General features: G+C 39.9%; 1 protein-coding gene across 1 annotated transcript in view; it reads right to left on the bottom strand.

Moving 5' to 3' along the window:
* Positions 1–20,130, bottom strand: part of diaph2 (diaphanous-related formin 2) — a 370,395-nt gene that overhangs the window by 154,186 nt on the left and 196,079 nt on the right. Inside the window, 2 exon segments of the mRNA XM_051419022.1 lie at positions 5,025–5,119; positions 10,222–10,323. Of these exon segments, the coding sequence (XP_051274982.1) occupies positions 5,025–5,119; positions 10,222–10,323 (197 nt within the window).

Below are 20,130 nucleotides of genomic sequence, written 5' to 3'. Positions count from 1 at the left end.
AACTAACTGTGAGATTCAACCACCTGAAACCCTTGACTCAACTAAGCATTAAGGAGAAACTATGGTGGCCACGAAACTCGCAGAAAACCCAAAAGGCCCCATCTAGTGCCAGTGCTTGGTTTGAATATGATAATACAATATCAATTTATTGTTATATTTAGTTGCTGCTTTTGCTCATCATCATTTCTCAATCTCATCTTCATCATTTGAAGATAAGCAAAGCAGTAACAGCACTGGCTTTTATAATAATGTGCAGCTGGTCTAATGCTGCAGCTGAAATTAATTTAAAACACTGGCATTAGTAGTAGGCTGGGTTTATAAATCAAATTTTATGGAGGTAATGACACTGCAATAAGAAAAGAATACAAGTAATACAGTAATGAATACATTTCATTAGAATCATGCCCTCAACCTATTACATTGTAGTAACATTGCCTGTGAACTATTATGAGCAACCCTCTGCATGTGTACCAGTTGATTACACCATAAACTATTCAAGTTTACAAGTGCTTATTAACAATCTGGCCATTGTTTGGCCTCCTTGTGTTACATTGGCAGGAACTGTAAGGGCATGGGACCAACTACCATCATTATGCCAGTTAAGCCTTCTCCTAGGGGTAAAGGGGCTGTGAGGGACTTTTGGAGAAATCAAAACACCAAAGGAGAGCCAACTCTAGTCGTTGACAACAAGGTCATGGGCATAGCCACATCAGGTAGAATAGGCACTTGCAAGGGTGCTACTAAAAAGCACTAGCAATGCTCGATGTCCTGTTGTGCCAAACTAAACGCCAACACAATGCAACCAGGACCCTAAAGACCAGACCACACGTGCCTGACTCTTTCCAACACAAACAAGGTCTACAGAACCTTCCCTTGCTGCTTCTGTTGCCGGCCAACAATAGCAATAGCAATGAATAGCTTTGTCAGGCTGTCAGCCCTTTAAAAGAAGACCTTTGCCAAGCTGTCTGAGGCTCAATCTGTTTTCACTGAGCCAACGTTCACTATTGTCTTTCATTGTCCTCTTCATCTCATTGTTATACAGGGTATGGTAGCGGGGTGGCTCTGATGTCTTTTTGAATTTGATGAAGCTGACCTGATATACAGAAGTGCCCTCTGTCCACCAGCACTATGAATATTGTAGGCAAATGAGATGGGGGAGAGAAAGACAAAGAGAGATTGCATTCAAACGTGTGTGTGTGTTTGCACATATGCATGGACCTTACACACATTTATTGGCTGGATGATGAATTATAAAACTGTGCAGGGACTAAGAGACAGAGGGGATAACTGACACTGCCTATCCATTTGCATGTGCTGTATGTATGTTTGTATGCCCGGTGCATGGAGATGAAAAGAAGTTTGGAATTGCAAGGATTCATATAAACTGTGGATGAATGGTGAGAGCCAAGACTGTCTGCCAGCATTCAGGGATGTGTACATCATCTCTGAGGCGTTGATGGGCCCTAATGCAGAATAAGGAGAGCCAATCAACTCCTATCTATCCACTCTGCCAGGGTGACACATTGTAGGGGTACTTCAAGGCCAGCACACTGCCACATTCTGCTGACAAATCATTACATTAGACGTGTCGACGGAGAAGGAAGATAATAAGATTGAGTTACAGAGCTTTAGATGCATTATGAACACCTCTTGCTTCCTTGATTCCTTCTATTTTCACTATTCCTTCCATTTATCAATTTCTCGCTTGCTTGTCACTTGTCTTTTTGCAAAAAATTGCCAGGGCACAATTTTAAACAGAGCTGAGTTTTGTAGCGTTTTATTTAAAGATAAGTGTTACAAGACCAGTTAAAACTGAGCCGTTGTTTATCAGAGCTCGTCATCAGCGTACATGAATACAAGAGAGGTTTGTGGAACTGCCAGGTTACTTTTTCAAGGTAATTCATTAGTACCAAAAAAAAGTTTTTGTAAACTGATAAAAACCATTGGTATCATACCAGGAGCCCATGTTTACCACCTTTGTTATAAAATATTAGTAATAATATTTAACTAATGATAGTGGTACCTGGGTCAATAAATGTTTTTAATCAGAAACTACTTACCATTTTAATAAAATTAATTGCCATCAAATTTGTCATGTCCCAGTAATAAGCAATTCTTTATCAAAATTGTGAAAAGTTCCAAACAACACGATGATATATGCATAGACCCTTTAGTCAAATATGTTTGTTTTTTCTCTTTCTTTTCTTTCTTTCACCATTGCAATTCCATGATTTATTTACTTTCATTTTAGGTGCACACAATCACCCACTCCTTCTAACATTAGCAAGATGGTAAGTGCATTTCCTTTTAGAATTGCCCAAGCCATGCAGACACATCCTCCTACTCTGTATGTGTGTGCAGTTGTCCATGTGGATAAATGGTGATTGGCGTGTGGCTGAAAGTGGGTGGTGTAGAGTGATTAATCAGCATAATGAGTGTAGATGAGCACTGTGCAGATGGAGCCCACACTCAGGACTGTGTCACACAGCAGGAAGTCTCTTTGCTCCCCTTCAGTGCCTCTGTATAGCTCTAACTGTGTTTCTTAAGCATGTGTCACTTGCTTCCTTGTTTAATTTGTGAGCTCATTTCTGCATGGTTTTTTTTCTATAATCATTTAACTCCTATTTCACCAGGAAGGCTGGCTAAGTATACAGTGACATTGTCAAACAAATAACAATGACTCTGTTAGTTTTACTTCTCTTGACAAATGGCACCGCACAATACTGAGTAAATTAAGAAAGACAGAAAAAAGATACAGACTATGTAACCACTCAAAGGTTTCTAAAAAAGCCTCTAAAAAAATTATGTTTCAAAATTATGTTTTAATCTCATAGTAAAATATTGGTAAGAGCAAAGCCGCAGTTGTATAACTATAAGACATAATTATTACTTTTAATATTATTAGGCAATACTGATTATTAGTGTTGCACATAAAAACACTGCAAGTTAATCAAGGATAAAGCAGCAATTCTGGCTTGTACATACAAAACAATACACACAAGAAGGAAAGAACAGAGACAAAATATACTTGCAGTAAATAAACATTTGTCTTAGAATACTGTCCTTATTGTCTAGTCCAGGCTTTATTCTGTCTTTAGCATCATTATCTAACCAGCAGTGACACACTTGCCAGATGTGGACTCCTTCTGCAACGATAAGTTAACTCAGTTGGTCCTCCCGCCTCCCCTTGGATTTTGTGACATTAGCTTGGTTCCCAGATGCTTATGCTGACTCACACACTTGTTCTCATGAGCCTTGTTGAGCCTCCCTCTCTCTTTTTTTTTTTAGCAGCATCATTGCCTTCCTTCATATGTATCAAAGGGGTAAAAGGAAAGAGGTAAGGGGGATAGGAACCGAAACCCTTCACAAAGATGTGCTTGTATGTGGGAACAAAAACATTCTTGTCATTTGACCACCTGTCATGTCCCTAACACCGCTGATTCAAGTGCTTTTCAAAGTGAACTTGAAGGTTACAGTGGACGCCTGTATGATAGTAATGTAAGTAAGAAAAGTAAAATCTCAGAATGGGTGGTGTAGGTTTTTTTTTTCTTGTTTATTTTTTAGGTCTTTTTTGCAGTATATCGGTTAAAAGCCATGTCAATGTAACTGAGATAACTCAAAGGACCATTGTGTAGGGTTTAGTGGCCACTAGCGGTGATGCTTCAGACTGCAACTAACTGAACACTGCTCGCATCTTTATTTGACGACCAGGGAATAAGAACAGGCTGTGAAGTGTGTTGGAGAAGCTATTCGTCTAAACTGGACAACTATATAAGTGCTAGACTGCTACAACCAGTCCGACCACTTGTGTGGGGCTGTGTGCAACCAGGCCTTTGTGGGGATGTGTTGGGGACACAACTGCCCTGCTGGCAACTACAGAAAGGCTGAAGGTTGGAGAAGGTCAATACCTTAACTTCCTTTCTCCTTCACAAAGCCGAGGGGGGGCTCTGCCATCTTAGAACGTACACTCTGTACTTTCTGCCAGATTGCCAGCCAATTAAAGGTTATCAGAGCTCAAAATAATAGTCCTGCAGGCCAGCTCTCTAGATAGGCCCCATCTAAATATATATTGCCTCACCGCCTTTTACTGGTGTCTGGGATCCAAGCGGTGGGGAGGAAGCAGACTAGCTCCTGTGCAAGGGTTTGTTGATAAGCCATATGGGAAAGGACATATATATCAGTACAAAGGTAATGTTTTTTATTTTATTTTTTTATTTTTTCCAAGGTAGGAAACATGCATAGACTTAAGCTTGAAAGCTGCACTGAAACGACGTGCACTGCTGGTTGTAAAAAATAAATAACATTGCAACTTGCCTACACTTGTGCACACAACACAGTGTATCACTGCCAAGATTATATTGAAATTAAATCTTTTATTTGCTGCTCAGCCCCGAGGTCTACACCTTCTATTTCTGAAATAAAACAGAAACAAAAGAACACAGGGATTTTCTTAGTGCTTAACATAAGGACAGTGCAAGAAATATTAATGGAATTGAGGCTCACGCTGCCAAGTAATGAACCTTCACCTCAGATGTACCCACCTTGCTTTCAATTAATGCTTTCTGAGACAAGAAAAACAGAAATAAAACGGGAGCAAAAACAAGTAGCCTTTAGAAAGCTCATCAATTATGGTTTAAGACAAAGGCAAGAGGAAAGGAGGGTGGAGTTGGAGAGACTTTGCCAAGCCTTGTCCTTCATCATCCATTATAAGAAGATGAATGGGGGGTCTCTGTGGTCCACATGAGAATGAGGAGACTGACTTGTGCCAAAAACAGACCACAGCAGGTTTAAAATGGGGTCGCCAAGCTATCCGCCAGACACTGAAATTTAAAAATTAGCTTTTCATGTGAATATGCAGAGAAAGTCTCTCTCTCACACACACAAGTGCACACTCAGAGGGTAGAAATAAGCGTGTGTGTGTGTGTGTGTGTGTGTGTGTGTGTGTGTGTGTGTGTGTGTGTGTGTGTGTGTGTTTGTGTGTTTCAGTGAAAGAACTAACACACCACAATGAACATCAGTCTTACCTGGATGAGTGATTCGCTCAGTCTTTCCTCGTCTACCTCCAGCACAATGTCCCGGATCTCTTCATAAGGCAGGCGGAACGAGCCCAAGAAAATTGCTGTTGTGATGGAGAGAGAAGAGAGTCATTTCCTCTCCTTTTTTTATTAGACCGCAGGGTTCAAAGAGACATTTCAGCACTCATCGCTCCTCAGACAAAATGACCACAGACCTAACTTGACACTTGGAAAAACTAATACACTTTCTGCCCCTCAACAGGATAGTTTGTGTCACCCTGACAAAAATTGGGAAGGAAAACATCAAGCTTTACCAGTAACACTGAAAGGTGCCAAAGTAATCCAATTTCTGCTCAATTGTTAATAAAAAGTGAAGCATAAAAATGATCATTATAAACAGCGGAATTAGTTGTACTTGATAGAAGTAATGGTGTCATCTGGGAAGGCTAAATGGTTCTGTTTTGGTGGATACAAAGAAGTACACTGAATTTGCCTCAGGGGACAGCCTGGTGGGTGTTTCACTCTCCAGGTGGGGTGTCTACAGTGTAAATTGGAGCTGATGGTGTATCCAGGTGGAAGTCACAGGTGGAGGTTTGGTAATGAGTTGGAGGAGAGTCGCTCAACAGCTGCTACACTGCTGCTGCAGTGGGACCTGATGTCTGTATTTGACGTGGAACAAACGGAGAGGTAGTGAATCCTTTTCCCTTTTTTCACAGTCTATTAATGTTTATTAGACACTATTTACTGCATTTACTTACTACTTAGTTATAACATATCATGGCTGTAGGTTTATTCACTTGACATGAACCTTTTTGGCTTCACTGTGTCAGGTTTCTGGTGGGAAAGTTGTTCCATCAAGACTAATCTGAACATATCCTGTTGGTTATCTATATTTATGTATTTATTTGCTCATTAGCATGATGTTTTCTTGACTGGGGTGCATTTTTATGAACATGTCATCCTCATTTGTTTTCTAAATGCAGTCTCTTATATATATATATTCCTTATATAAAACCAACAGCTGGATACAAGGTTCTCTTGGGGGTGGGTTGTCATGAGTAATCCTTGGATATATTGTAAATTACAAACTGAAGTAGATACAGATGAGATAGAAAATGCAGGTGACAATGACAAGCTGAGAATCCAAATTTTGCTGCCATCTAGCAGTTGAATTTCTACCTTGCTGTATGCTCTGTGTCAGTGATGGGTGTGGCCAGCCTACACCTGCATACAAACCTAACTGCGTCAAAAGCGCAAATGGGCAACATTCAAATGGCCTTCATAGTATATTGCTGGTTTTCCCCTTCAAAGTTGCTGTACTTAACATTTGACTCTTACATATAATCTCTAAACAGAATTTTTTTTTATTGTATTGTAATTCCTCAGTTGTTTCTTTATGAATTAATTTTGGTGAGAAAGGCATTTCAGTGAGATGCCATCTACTTGTGTTATGAAAATTGTTTAAAATTACACAATCAGTTAGAGTTTACATTAGTCGTAGTTGCCTTGGGAAGTCACTGTTCAAGGATGATTTATAGTTTACAGTTAATTGACAGTGTGAGCTACAGGGCCTATGGCCCTTTTCAACCTCTCTTTCTATCCCTTTCCTGTCTATCCTCAGATGTCTTATTCAATAAAGGCAAAAAGCCCCCCATATATTAAAAAAAACTAAATAAATAAAAAAAAAACTGTGTGAGCTATAATATATGCCAAGCCGTCGTACACAAGTATATTGTGTATCTGCCAAACCCAACATAAAGCAATTTTAAGTTTGCCTCTATCACTTTCTTCAACAACCACATTTTGACAAAAGTGAATACACTTCAGTTTTAAACATCTTACAACTTACATAGGCCATGCATACTTCTGGCTTACATTATTATGTAGTTTCCTTTTCTGAACTTATTATTAGCATTTTAAGCTATATCAAAGTGATTGCTTTTTATTCAAGGTTGTAAAAAAAAAATACATATACTTATATCTGATACAATATAAAACTTTGTTCTAGCACCAACACTTCTCAGTGTTACAAATAATTTACTGATTGCTAATGATTAAAATGTATTTCTCTCAATTATGATTTATCTTGATTTGAGGTCTGCATTCCATACAATAGGCCACTCTAATTTAATTACACAATAGAAAAATCTGATGCCATTAAGAATTGTGCCCAGCTCTATGCACCTCTATAGCAATTTTTCTAACCTTTTTCTTGATGGGACCCTTTTTCTATGTTTGAGTCAACTGACAACCCCCGGATTAAGTGACATATTTTATGGATATTTCATATTATAATCAATGCATAATAAAAACATAACAAAACAACTTATAAATTGTACAATTAAACCTCTAGCGTGTAGGATTTAGTGGAATCTAGTGATGTTATTGCAGATCGCAATTCCCTCACTTCACCTTCTCCTTCCAAAAGTGAAGGAGAAACTAAGGTGGCCACAAAACATGCAAGAAACATGAAAGGCCTTATTAAGAGCCAGTGTCTAGTTTGTCCCTCCTGGGCTACTATAGAAACATGGTGGTTCAACACAGCAGAATCCATGAAATGCGACTCACAGTATCTGCAGATATAAACGGCTCATTCTACGGTGACAAAAACAATTCCTATATTCAAGTGATTATACACTAATAAAAACATAGTTATGCACATTATATTCCATTTCTACCAATAGATCCTGCTAAATGTTACACACTGGACCTTTAACAAAAGTAGTGAACACAATAAATGCCTGTGAATAGGGCTGTCGCAATAACCGCAATAATGAAATACCGTGCTCATGCCACTGCCACAATCAACAAGAGTGCGTCCAGAGCAGCAAAGCTGAAGTGACACTATGCAGCAGAAGCACTGTCTGAAACTCACCGCTACTCAATATCCCTCAGTTCACAGCTCAGGATTACGATACCAGATAGGAGAAAGACACGTAGCCTCAACCTCGCACGCTCTGGAAATACTGGAAACACCAGCAGTTTTCTAGCAGAAAATGCTAAAGGGTCTACTAATTATCCCAATTTATAAATGTAATTAGGAATTACATACTATTTACAAGGGGAATATGGCAGTATGCAAGTGGTAGTGAGAGTTAGTTTAAAGTTTGGACTGAAATTACATTGTTAAAATTAAAAAACTAGTTATTACAGAGAGAGAGTAAAGTACCGAAAAAATCTATCATCGGGTATATCGGGTCAAATACGAATAGTACCCAACCCTAATCAGTGGATCAAGTTATTTAACCTGAATCATGTCCTGTCTCACAGGATTAAAATGCTGCATGTTAGAATTTTCACCTACTTAAAGAGTTTCATTTAACTCAGTCTACTTGCCCTTTAGCTTCCTTTCAATCATAACTTGGTGGTTTATCCACCAATATAAAGAAAACTGCCAAGTAGGATCATAGTCAAGATGGATTTCTTTTATTCACTGCAGTAAGCAAAAGTAGTCTGTGTGTAGCTTGTCTCATCTCGATAACTGTGATTCTTTTCATTCAGAGTCAAGTCAAACGTTCACCTATAGCTTATTGTAAAAGCAGTTTTTTAGACAGACAGTGTCTACATGTTTATCAGAAAGTGGTATGCATAATCATTATACCAGAATACAAAAGTGGCACTGACATCACAATCATTCATTTTGTCCTGTTACCCATCCCAGTCACTGAACCTTCAATACTAACACACATCAAAATTGAAAAGAGAGCTTAGAGGGTTCCGCAGCAGGCAGTGAATATGATCTATGAGGCTGTAGTATGTGTCAAGGCAACTCGGGGGAGCTGTGTAGCCGTGTAGGACCACATGCCTCCCACCCATTGCCATTCTGGAGGTGAGATTTTCTACACTTATTTTTGCTTCCTGCCAAATTCAAAGCCCATCTGCTGGGGCTGTAATCAAAGATGGCAGTGACACCTATCAACATTGTCACAGCCCATAAACAAGTGCTATGACATGCGCACACTAGCACTTAGTCAAATGCGTACACATGATCACATGTGCACACACACACACACACACACACACACACACACACACACACACACACACACACACACACACACACACACACACACACACACACGCACACACAGAGAGACACTTCTATGTGTCATCATATGTTATTGCCACATGCCCCTTCCTGACATAAGATCCCAATATTTTGCCTGATGAACTCATTCATCTGGCCTCTGTTCATGGAAGATGCAAAAATATGAAGCGTCACTTGATATCACCAGAAAACAGGAAGGAAATCGGTTCAGAGGCACATGTAGTTGTTAATGTTTCTATGTATATGCATATCTCAGCTTATTTTCACATTTGAGTTTGCTATCCACGTAAATATATACTAATATCCCAGTCTATAGTATGCCATTCCCCTCTCCTTGTGCTTTAAGAAAGGTAAAAAGAAACAGATATGGTGGAATAGGGTGACATGTAATCTTAGCATTTTAAATGTATATTTCATGAGGTGTTGCCATCTACATTGTCTTTCTAAGGTTAGGGCTGTCAAGGTTGCAGATAAAATCCCAAAGATTTGGGGAAACATCTACCCACCAATCAACACAAGATTGCAAGCAGTCACTCAATTTGATTGTATGATGAATTCGTACACACATTTGATGGATTTTGGATCAAGGAGGTACATATGGAGGAGAGACGGTGCAGAGGTTGAGTGACAGGTTAGTGAAATTCTAAGGCAGGAGGTTTTTGGAGATCATTTGCATCTAATCTAAAATGATCCCCAACCCAAAAAAATACAAAAATAAAGAAAAACTTGGAGGGTAAGGTAAATGCTGCACACCAGCAATCAACTAAATCAACTAAACATTTAGTCCACTTAGGCTCCTGGGGATTCAAAACAGCCAGATTTAGCTTCAGTGCCAAGTTCTGATAGGAATTAACTTTACACATGATTACAGACAGGGAGCTTGGACACAGTTTATATGCACTTGTGGTGACCGCTAAACAACTGCCAAGAAAACGTTTCCCCAAAGGGCTCAGTAAAACACTATCACTGTTGAGGGCTTTCTGCTGTTTGTTTCAGTTTTGTTGAGGGGTATGAAAAAGCCTTGGGTGTCATGGAAAATAACACTGACATTTCTGACATAAAATGTCATGGTTAAAAAGAAAATAATACTCCAAGAACTTTTGGTTTCAAACATTAGGTTATTGGCTGTAAAATAACTAGGTAACTGCTTATACTTACAAAGATTCTGCGCTGTCTTGGCATCCAAGATGCGAAGCTCCTTCGCCTTTTTCTTGAATTGTTGCATTCTGTCGTCTGTCTCATCTTTTACATCTTTTTTCACTGCAGGGAGAAAAAACAATATTTTCAGAATTACTAAATTGAAATTTTAGAAATTATATGCTAGCACTGTACATTTATGCATATTAAAACATAAGCTGATGAGTAAGATGACAATGGATGATATAAACCAGTTAAAAAACATCAACATCATCACAACAGCAAACAGCAAACAGCATTTTGGTTTCAAATCACGCAAAACCATCGAGCTACTATTTGAACTACTAATGCTGAAATATTTGGTTGGCTATTTAATTTATCAACACTGGGGTGTGTCCTACATTCAGTTCACTACTAATAAACCACAATTGTACTCACAAACCACATTGCTAAAATAAGCCAAATGGAAACACTGCGGTTCAGCTGGGTAAAAATGTGTTGTCTTCTTTGTGTCATCGTACATGATGTATGACATTGGTTTGTTGAAAGGCAGATGTGATTCATGACAGCCCCCTTTAACATTACACTGGAACTACATAATGTGCAATACCATCAGCTGTGGCATCAGAGCACAGTCCTGCAGATAACTTCCCCCTCTTCATTTATTTGTGTGTGCCATCATTTCTGTCATTGTGACAGTGGGTAGATGGCTGATAAGCACAGCTTCTTCCCTTAGGCCCTGTCTGTCAACTTGCTAGAGCCAAGGAGATAATTGAGTAACCCCCAACAATCCTAGAAAATGGCATTAAGTCTGTTACATGACTGAACACAATAGACAAATTTGTCCAAGAATGAAGAGACCTTTGTTTTCATAATAGAGACATTATGGAGTCTCTCTGGGGAAACACCACATGTCAGTGTGTATTACTCTTCATTTACACTTCAATAACATCAAGTTCTAAAAACATAGGTATCCATGTACAAAAGGTCAATAAATGGGAATTACATTACTGCGGAAGGGTGAATGAGAATTTTTCACAATAGGGAAGCAGCAATATGAAAGAGAAGATTCCTTAGGCTCGTCTTTCTCCTACCGATGGCTTATGGGAGAGGCAGCACACTTTTTTGTAATCATCACAACTGCTCTGTTTAAGCCCAAGGTGGGAGTCTCCCAGGAAATCTAGAACAAACAATCTGCTCCCATAGCACTGGCTTGCATATTTGAAGAAACAATCAAAGAGGCAACATCTCCTGGGCAGCAAGAAGAAGCAATGCTGAAGGCACCTGCCTAACTCCGGTGCTTGCTGTCAACATATGACATCAGGGATGCAGTTGTTTACTGTATTAAGTAGTGCTAAAAAGGGTTTAAGTATGTAGCAATGTTACTTATGGTTTGATTTTCTGTCAACATCTGAGGATGTTCCTTAGAGAAAGAGAAATAGCACAGTCTCTGAGAGAGACTGTGCTATTTAACTTTAGGTCCACTCGGACCAAGGTACACAACAAGCTGTATCACCTTCATATTCAGTGGAGCTCGGGGATACACTTCAGCCAGTGGCTTGAACTTTTATTTTTGCGAACAGCAAAAGCAATGTGGTGAGATGCAAGACTTTAGAATTCAGTTTCTAGCCAATTAATATGAAGTGAAGGTGTTTTAACAGGGCACAACCCTTTGATTAGAGCCTGCTATAATGTTTTTCTGATGAGTGCAAAATCCCACACACTTGGTTTGTTTTACCACTTCCATGAGACAGTGTTTTGCTTCATTCTTTGTCAGGATTACGTCACCACCACTTACAAACATTAAAAACTCTTTCAATAAATGACTTTTTGGATCCTCGCCTTAAAGAGGGTCCACTTTTTTCAATTACAGTGGTACTTATTTGTTAATTGTACAGGTTTATCTGGCGAGAAGGTAGGTGAAACTAGAGAAAAAAATATGCCAGGCCCTGTAATGCCAAAGCATTTGTCTGCTTTCAAATCAAAGAAAATATAAATCCAATTTCCAGGGTTAGGTTTTTTTTTATGCCTTTGTTTTTAGAGTCTGGCAAACATATCTCTTTTGGTGTCAGCAATTTTCAGAATCAGAATTTCTCTAAACCCACCAAATAAGACGGACACAAAATAAATATTAATCACTTCATAAATAAATCCAATGACCACAACATTACAGCTAAAATATCCTGACTCACATATACTGAGTAAGTAACCAGTGAGGCCCAAGGAATCTTGCCGGATTTCTTATGTGGCAAGAGCCTTGGACAAAGAAACTGGAGAGCCAGCAAAAATAAAACATGAGGAAACAATGATCTCCCTTAGAGAATGGCCCACAGACAGAGGGCAAATTAAACTGAGAGGGGGAATTTGGCTGCTTTTCGCACTAAATTGTTCTCTTAAAACCTCCATTCTTTTCTCTACTGCCACTTGAATCTCTCACCCAGGTACCTTACACTCTCAGCAGGGTGCTCTCGGCCCATTCGTCAGTGCCTCAGCTGTCTTCGCCCTTACCCCCAGGGCCCCATGCTATCTCAAATTAAACAGAAAAACAGTGCCTTTAATATTCTGAAACAGGCACATTCCTTTGTGATGCCATCCGAACCAGCTCAGAGCTCCCCCGCTGGGCACTGAGTAGTGGCATCAGTTGGCTGATTTCTGCTACAGTATTTGCTGGCTGACTCAATTATGCCACATGTCACATGTTTCCTCTGAGCACTGCATGTGGACTGATGGGCCCTGGAGGGCTTACGCACATTTGAGCTGCCACGCTAGTTGGAGTCCCAGGTGTGTGGAGAGGATGACTATAGGTGACATAATTCAACCAGATGGTTGGCCACAATAAGTTTTATAAATGTTTCCAAAACACAAATGTTGTCAGGTAGCAGTTGTAGTCATACTTAGACTGAGTTAAACAGTGACAAAAGTTTTAGTTTTTCTCTTTATTAAACTGCAACTTTGGAAATGCATGTCCATCTAATTATTTTTTCTGCCAAGAAAGCTTAACCTGTCCAACAGTGTAGGTCCTTAACAGCTGATCAAAGTCCTTGCCAACATTTAAACGTGTTTTACTAGTTGCCCAGTGGCTAAATTGTAATACTCTGACAACAATGCCATCCCTCTTGCACAGATTTATATTTGTTAATGGAATCTCCCGAGCAATAACTCAGTAAAGAGCCATTTGTGATGAGTGCAGTTTTTTTGGCAGCTCGCTGGTTTCCTTGGAGCCATTGTGTACAATGGTTACATAAAGTCATATCACATAGAGACACATTATCTCTGTGTCAGGCTGTCAGATCAATACATAATGTTAAAATCTTAAACAAGCTAACTTACAAGCAGCCCAATAATTTATTAATTGATATTTTGGGTGGAAACATGTGACAGGAAGGTGTTATTATCCAGACAAACTCAAAGTCTTTGAAAGACTAGAGAAAATCTGTTGAAATATGAACAATGCTTCCTAAGTTTGGACCCACTGTATTATGTAGAGCTCAACTTCGGCGTAGCTGATTCTTGGGCCAGATGGTCCTCTAAGGGAAATGATAGGGTCAGATACTTTTGACTTGATATTGGCCATGCAAGTTTGAGAAGAGAAAATGTACCAATGAATTATAAATAGTTAGTATTTCACACTGATATGTTGTAATATATTAACTTACGAGGGTGAAGAGCTTTGAGATGCATGTCAAGGAGTAAGTGTTTCAAAACCATGTTTTAACAAAAAACATTAAAAGATTCACTAAATCCAACATAACCACATGAAGAGAAGTCTCTGGTGAACATAACTGTTACACATTTCATTAACTGAGGGGGAGTTGAAGCTTGCTCCGTGCCAAAAGGAGTCACCAAATTGATAGAGGTTCCATTGAAAAAATACATGAATGTTTGAGCAAATACAGATTTGGCTTACTAAGGATGACTTGGCATCCATGTTAAGCCTACACTGTGGGCCTTGGACTGAGGTATACCCTTGGGAAGCTCTGTGATAACAAGAGTTCTCCAACACTTGGACATCCTGTCTGTTTGTTGGCCCAGAATCACTATCTTGGTTGCCTTCCATGTGATATCTCCCTCAAGACGTCCATAAAACCCAGGGCATTACAAAGCTAAACACTACCACATGTTCACTTCCGGACACAGACCATCCGGCTGAGCCACTCCACCAGACACCATAAAATGATCAGGCCTTGAAGACAAATAAAAGAAAGTACAGATGACAGGTCTTCAACAAACATATTTACAGTAAAGGCAAAGGAACACATACTGGAACAGACAATGTGGAGTCTGGTCCACTACGAAGCAATTTATTCCCTCAAATGTGCAATCTGCCTGCAAACATGTGCCCTGTCCTCCATCTCAGGGACTCACACTGAGGATTGAGCTGCTGGAGAGCTGCCAGCCTGTCTAAAGGAGATGAATTCTGAGGAAGAGTCACTGGCCATGTCACAAAAATACCAATTCCAAAAAAGTGTTAAATATACATGCACCAATTGACCAGTGAATATATTCTGAATCCCTTGGAGTTCATGAGCAAATAAATAAAAAAGTATTAAGGTATTAGGGGATAAAACATTGTGAACACAGGTGTTGCTGAATATCTACTGGCAAGATAGAGACTTTTGAGAGGGTAAAAAAGGGCCTGGCCCAGTTATAGCTGGAATAATGAGTGAGACCTTCGAAGATAGAGAGCACGCTCAAGATCTGAACGTACCAATTGACCAGTGAAATCCAGCTGTGACCAATTTCTCCCATTGACAAAGGCTAAACAGAGGTCTCTTTCTCAACCCCAAAGCCAATTTGCTGTGTGGATACACACCTCTCTATACACTCCTCCTGCTATCTTGGATCTCAAAAGCATGCTCCCATTCGCAAAAAGGCAATCCCTCTCCCTTTGACTCAGAGACGTGAAATCATTTCTTTTACTTTCAGTTTGGCAAACCTGCATTGATTGTATATACTGAAACAGAATACAAAAAGTCTAAAAATGCAGTATGAATGAGACATATCATAGGATGTGGTGACAACAAGGTAAGTGTCTGATAACAATGCTTGGTATTTGAGTGTATATGCATTTTTACACACACACACACACACACACACACACACACACACACACACACACACACACACACACACACACACACACACACACACACACACACACACACACACACACACACACACACACACACACACACACACACACACACACACACACACACACACATGCTTGCCTTTGAATGAGTATCTCTTAGCAACAAGAGGAAGAGCAACAAGGTATTTGGAAGGGCCAAAGGAAGCTTTCTTTTTTTTTTTTTAACCTTGCCAAAGCAAGAATGTTTAGTTTCTTTAGAAATACTCCTCAGCTCAAGGTGAACCCCATTACAGTGGAGCTGCAGAAGGGGGGGTGGAGCTATCAACCATGCAATCATCATCATGTCTAATGATAACAGGGAGTTGGGAAAGCGGCTGATAATAATAATGATGATGGAAACTGTGGATAGAGTGTGTGAGTGTGTGCACACTCTTGTGTGTCAAAGCCAACTTCCAAAATATACGCATGCACCCATTCAAGTGGCCATGACTACATGAGTTTTTAACCTAACTAGTTTTCTGTCCTCCCATCTAAATCCATCTGGTTCTGGTTATTCAAGATCTCGAAATAAAAGGTGTGTGCATAGGGAGCAGGATAAGTCCCACAGAGTGACACTCTGACTCTTAGCCAGTAATGTTTTCAGTATGCAGGGAGAGGCTCAGCCCACGTTGGAAGGTACACAGCTGGGGCTGGAGCAGGGCCCAGTGAGAAAAACGCCTCCTCTTCTAATTGAGACAACACAGATCTCCCTTAGTGACCCCGTTCCCTGTTTCTATTCGAAGAGGAGAGGAGAGGGAGGGCAAATGATTAATGTTTCCAATGGAAATGGTCAGTTTCTATCCAAACTGGAAAATCAGAGCAGTAATGTGAGGGATATCATGATTCATGATTTGCTTAACTTTTAGTTTATGGTTGTGAATATAGCTTATCTAATACATTAAGGATTTATATTTATGATGGAAGGAGCAATAATGCTGCAGTATCTTTCATCTCTCAAGTCACAACTTTACTTTTACACCAACATAGATCAAATTTGTTCAAAATGGCCTGTGAAAATGAACTTAAAACAGAAAATATATATATGCTGAGCAAATAAAAAAATCCCTCAAATCAATAACTCTGAGCATTCTCAATGACCTGGGGCTTTGTACAGCCTTTTAACAAGTATATATTTAATCTGCCCACATCTACGAATGACTGTTGTTCTCCCTCTCTAAGGCAGGGAGTGTGGGAAGGCTCTGACTCTGCCTCTTAAATTGGTCATGGAGACATGCTCCTGGGGGCAGCGAATGGATTGAGCCTGACAGCCAATCAGTTCTAGGAAACCATTCTCTGGTGGTGCCAAGGCTGCTCGTTGTGACCCAATGCGCTTGAGCGCTGGTGGGAAGGCACTAGGCTTATGGTCCAAACGGCTGCCCCTGGCGTCTGTTAAGACCCTGCCGTGCCATCCAACCTTAAGCATTCAGTAGACAACACTGAAGCCCAGCTCGTGTCACTATGAGGGGATGAAGAACAGAGATTTGAGACTAAGGCTGTTCCTTGGACAGCTGACAGGATTACTGATGCCCCCGCAGTCTCTATTACCTCTCCCAGCACCATGCTACATAGGTCCAAGCCCGGAGAGGGACTCCAGAGTATACTGAAAAAGTCTGAAACAGTGGAAAATGTAACGTGTGCCTGTACTGCTGGTCACCTTTAAAGTAGATATTAGGAAATGTGTTTGTGTTCTGTTCTACTGGGAGTTACATGAGAATATCACTTTCACCCTTGTGCTATCAGAGATTGGTCCAGGACATGTTTATTTAAGGGCTAGGAGACTAGAAGTAACAAGAAACAGTAGCCAGGCTATGTCAAAAAGGTTTCTGAACAACTATTGCATTTGTTGTGCACTTTACATGTGTAGATATACAGAATGAGATATCATGTAGCCTTTAAAACACAATTGTGGCTGTTGTCTGTCTTGTAAGTGAGTCTAGTTGTTTTCTCCTTCTACAGACTTCATGCTAGGATGTAAAAAAATTAAAAAAATAAATAAATGTCATGCACCAATCTCCCCAGTGAGGAAATTAAATTGATACAGGTCTTCTTATCCATCCTCTGGTAAGAAAGCAAACATGCCTCATGACAATGACTAACTGTTTTACCTTTAACACATGGTTAAAATAGGACTGAACATGCTCTGGATGTCATTTATACTGTCTGCTACAGAGAAACTGCTTGGGTTTTGTCTGTGCAGTGGCTGTCCTACTTTGGAGTGTATTCGACAGGGTTGCATGTTGTACATTTGTCAGCTGACAGAACATAATCTGCCCTCTCTCTATCCTTTATGAAGCAAAGTTATTCTCTCCCTTTCATTTTGTTTAAGCCTTGATATTATGAATATACTAAACTCCTGTAAAGTCTGACTACATGACTACAAAACAATGAGTGACGGGCCTATGAAACCTTCAGTTGTTGTAGGTTTTTAGGATTTAGGTGTTTTTGTTCTCAGTGTAGCCACCATTGCTTTTTGGAAAAATGCAGGTGTGTCTCAGCAAACAGCTCAGAAGAGTGACACATGAAAGTTGTCAGACAAGGAAAAGAAGACCATGCTTATGTTTTATTTTAAAGAAATGTGCTCAAGTATTATCTCTTCTTCTCGTGAAGGTTAACCGATAGGTTGATCCAATTTGTCAACTGAAGCGTGAAAGGACTTAAGAAATACTTCACATTGCTGTGCTGGAAAATGTCAAGGTTTGCTGAGAGATGAGGACAAGAGGAGGGGGAAATAACTTTTTCTCATTCTGGCAGCCTGACTCCACGCTTGTTAGCAGCAATAGGTTTATCCTTGGCAATCAACATGGGGACAGATATATACAGTAAAGTTGGAAGTCCCCAATCACATAAAAGACAGATGGTGCTGTGTCTGCCACTGAAATGCATGCCACTCCATTCACGTGCAAATGCATAAAATAAAAAGCTGGGATTGGTCGCGCAATGTGATTGAGGCGGTAACAGCTTCCATCATGTCACCTCCTGATGACTATTCTTCACACAGCTGCAGAGTAGCATGTTCTGGTGACATGAGGGTGTCAAGGCAGACATGCCCTGATTAAAGATGCACCATGCGACACCTGGGGATAGAGTTAAAAGAGAGGCAGGGAGAATATGAGCGTAAAGAGAGGCACTCAGTCGTGCAGCTGCATTTAAATCCCAAAACCACAGCAGTTGAGCTGCTCACCTGCTTGGATGTTTACGAGTATTTCTCTGTCTCTTTCTTTTAGTCTGTGTTGATCTGTTTAGATGCAGAATGACTGTTCTCAACCAATAGCCTCTTCATTGCAAAAGCTGCATTGTGGCCATAATGGCATGAATGCCTCTATCTGCAGTTAGCCACTATTAGCATGTCAACATTTGTCACAGCAATCAGCTTCACAGACAGAGGTCCGAAATAAAGACTTGCTGTACTGTACCTCTACTGTACTGTATATAGAGTAATATTAGACCAATAATGAGAGTCAGTGTTAAAAGTTGTGTTTTCCTTTAACGGACAAAGAAGATTGCTACATGGGGTGTTGGGTACAGATTTACATTATCTTATTTATACACAAATGCATGTAGATTTTTTAGAGATAGAGGAGTAATGGCAGATGTTGAGAACTGATGTGCTCTGTGTGGGTGTAGTATCAATGTGGTCAGGGACAGTAAAGAAAGATACTCTGGAGAACTGAAGAGAAGGAGAGAGAAGGGCGAGGGGGCGGGGGGGAATAAGCCTGACAAAATAAAAAAACATGCTGTTGAGCTGTTTGGATGAAAAAGTGCCACTTCTTATCACTCAGAATGCTTGCATCAGAACCTCACTCACAAACACTGTGGCCTTCTGGTAGATAGTTACCACTTCCTATTAAATTACTACCTACAGTGAAATCCATTGGCCACCAATAGAGACAAAATAAGAGACTAAAAGACATAATTGTTGGGAGAAGCAGTAAAAAAAGAAAAAAGACACAGGAAGGGAGCTTGATAAGTGAGTGTTAAGAAAGGAATGGATGAACTATTTACACACACATAAGAATTATAAAAATTGACACATCTCATGTGCAATTGAAATGTCGCTCATTATAATTTTGTGACATGAGAAGCAGCCAACCTGTTATTATTTTAAATTTGGCTTACTAGAGTGCAGCCTGTGACTCTACATACTGTACAGTACAAATCTTGATTACAATTATCCTTTGTTTAGTCAGCGAGAATAAAAACAGGTTAGGCTTAATGAGTGATAATGATAGACTTGCTTTTGCGCTGTAGGAGAAGGTAGGAGGTCAGAACCCTGCATGTAAAGCAGGCTTTTGTCTCTGACACATGCATACTTGATGACTCCAGCAGCAGTACCGCAATTGGATTCTTCACTCGGGTTACAGTCGAATTAGGGGTGTCTATCATGTTTGGGGCACAGACCATTTAAGTGCAACCCACCTTTTAGTGGGCTGATTATGATGTGTTTATGAGTCCTGCTGCTACCTTGCTGTCTGGAAGACTTGAATACACTATATTAACCTGTTGGCAGTAAAATGGATGTTGAGGCACTGAGTCAGTCACTTAGTGAAGTTTTCCTTGTAAAATGAAGCCTGTGAGTGAGTGGATGGGTCCAATAAAAGACCATACTGCTGACCTAGACTTTCAGTTGTTGCTACCCTAAACCAACAATACACCATCGCCTGAAATAATGGCATTACAGCCGGCCACCTCAATTACACAAAACTCAATTACACAAAAAAAAACTATTCATAATTTAACTGCAAACAGTTAAGACGCAAGGTAATGTATGATAGCAATAATAGCAAACTGTAAGGGTTAAA

The sequence above is a fragment of the Dicentrarchus labrax genome, unplaced genomic scaffold, assembly GCF_905237075.1.
Source record: "Dicentrarchus labrax unplaced genomic scaffold, dlabrax2021, whole genome shotgun sequence".
Lineage (NCBI taxonomy): Eukaryota > Metazoa > Chordata > Actinopteri > Moronidae > Dicentrarchus > Dicentrarchus labrax.
The sequence above is the reverse complement of the archived record's forward strand: the minus strand, read 5'-3'. Positions and strand labels throughout refer to the sequence as shown.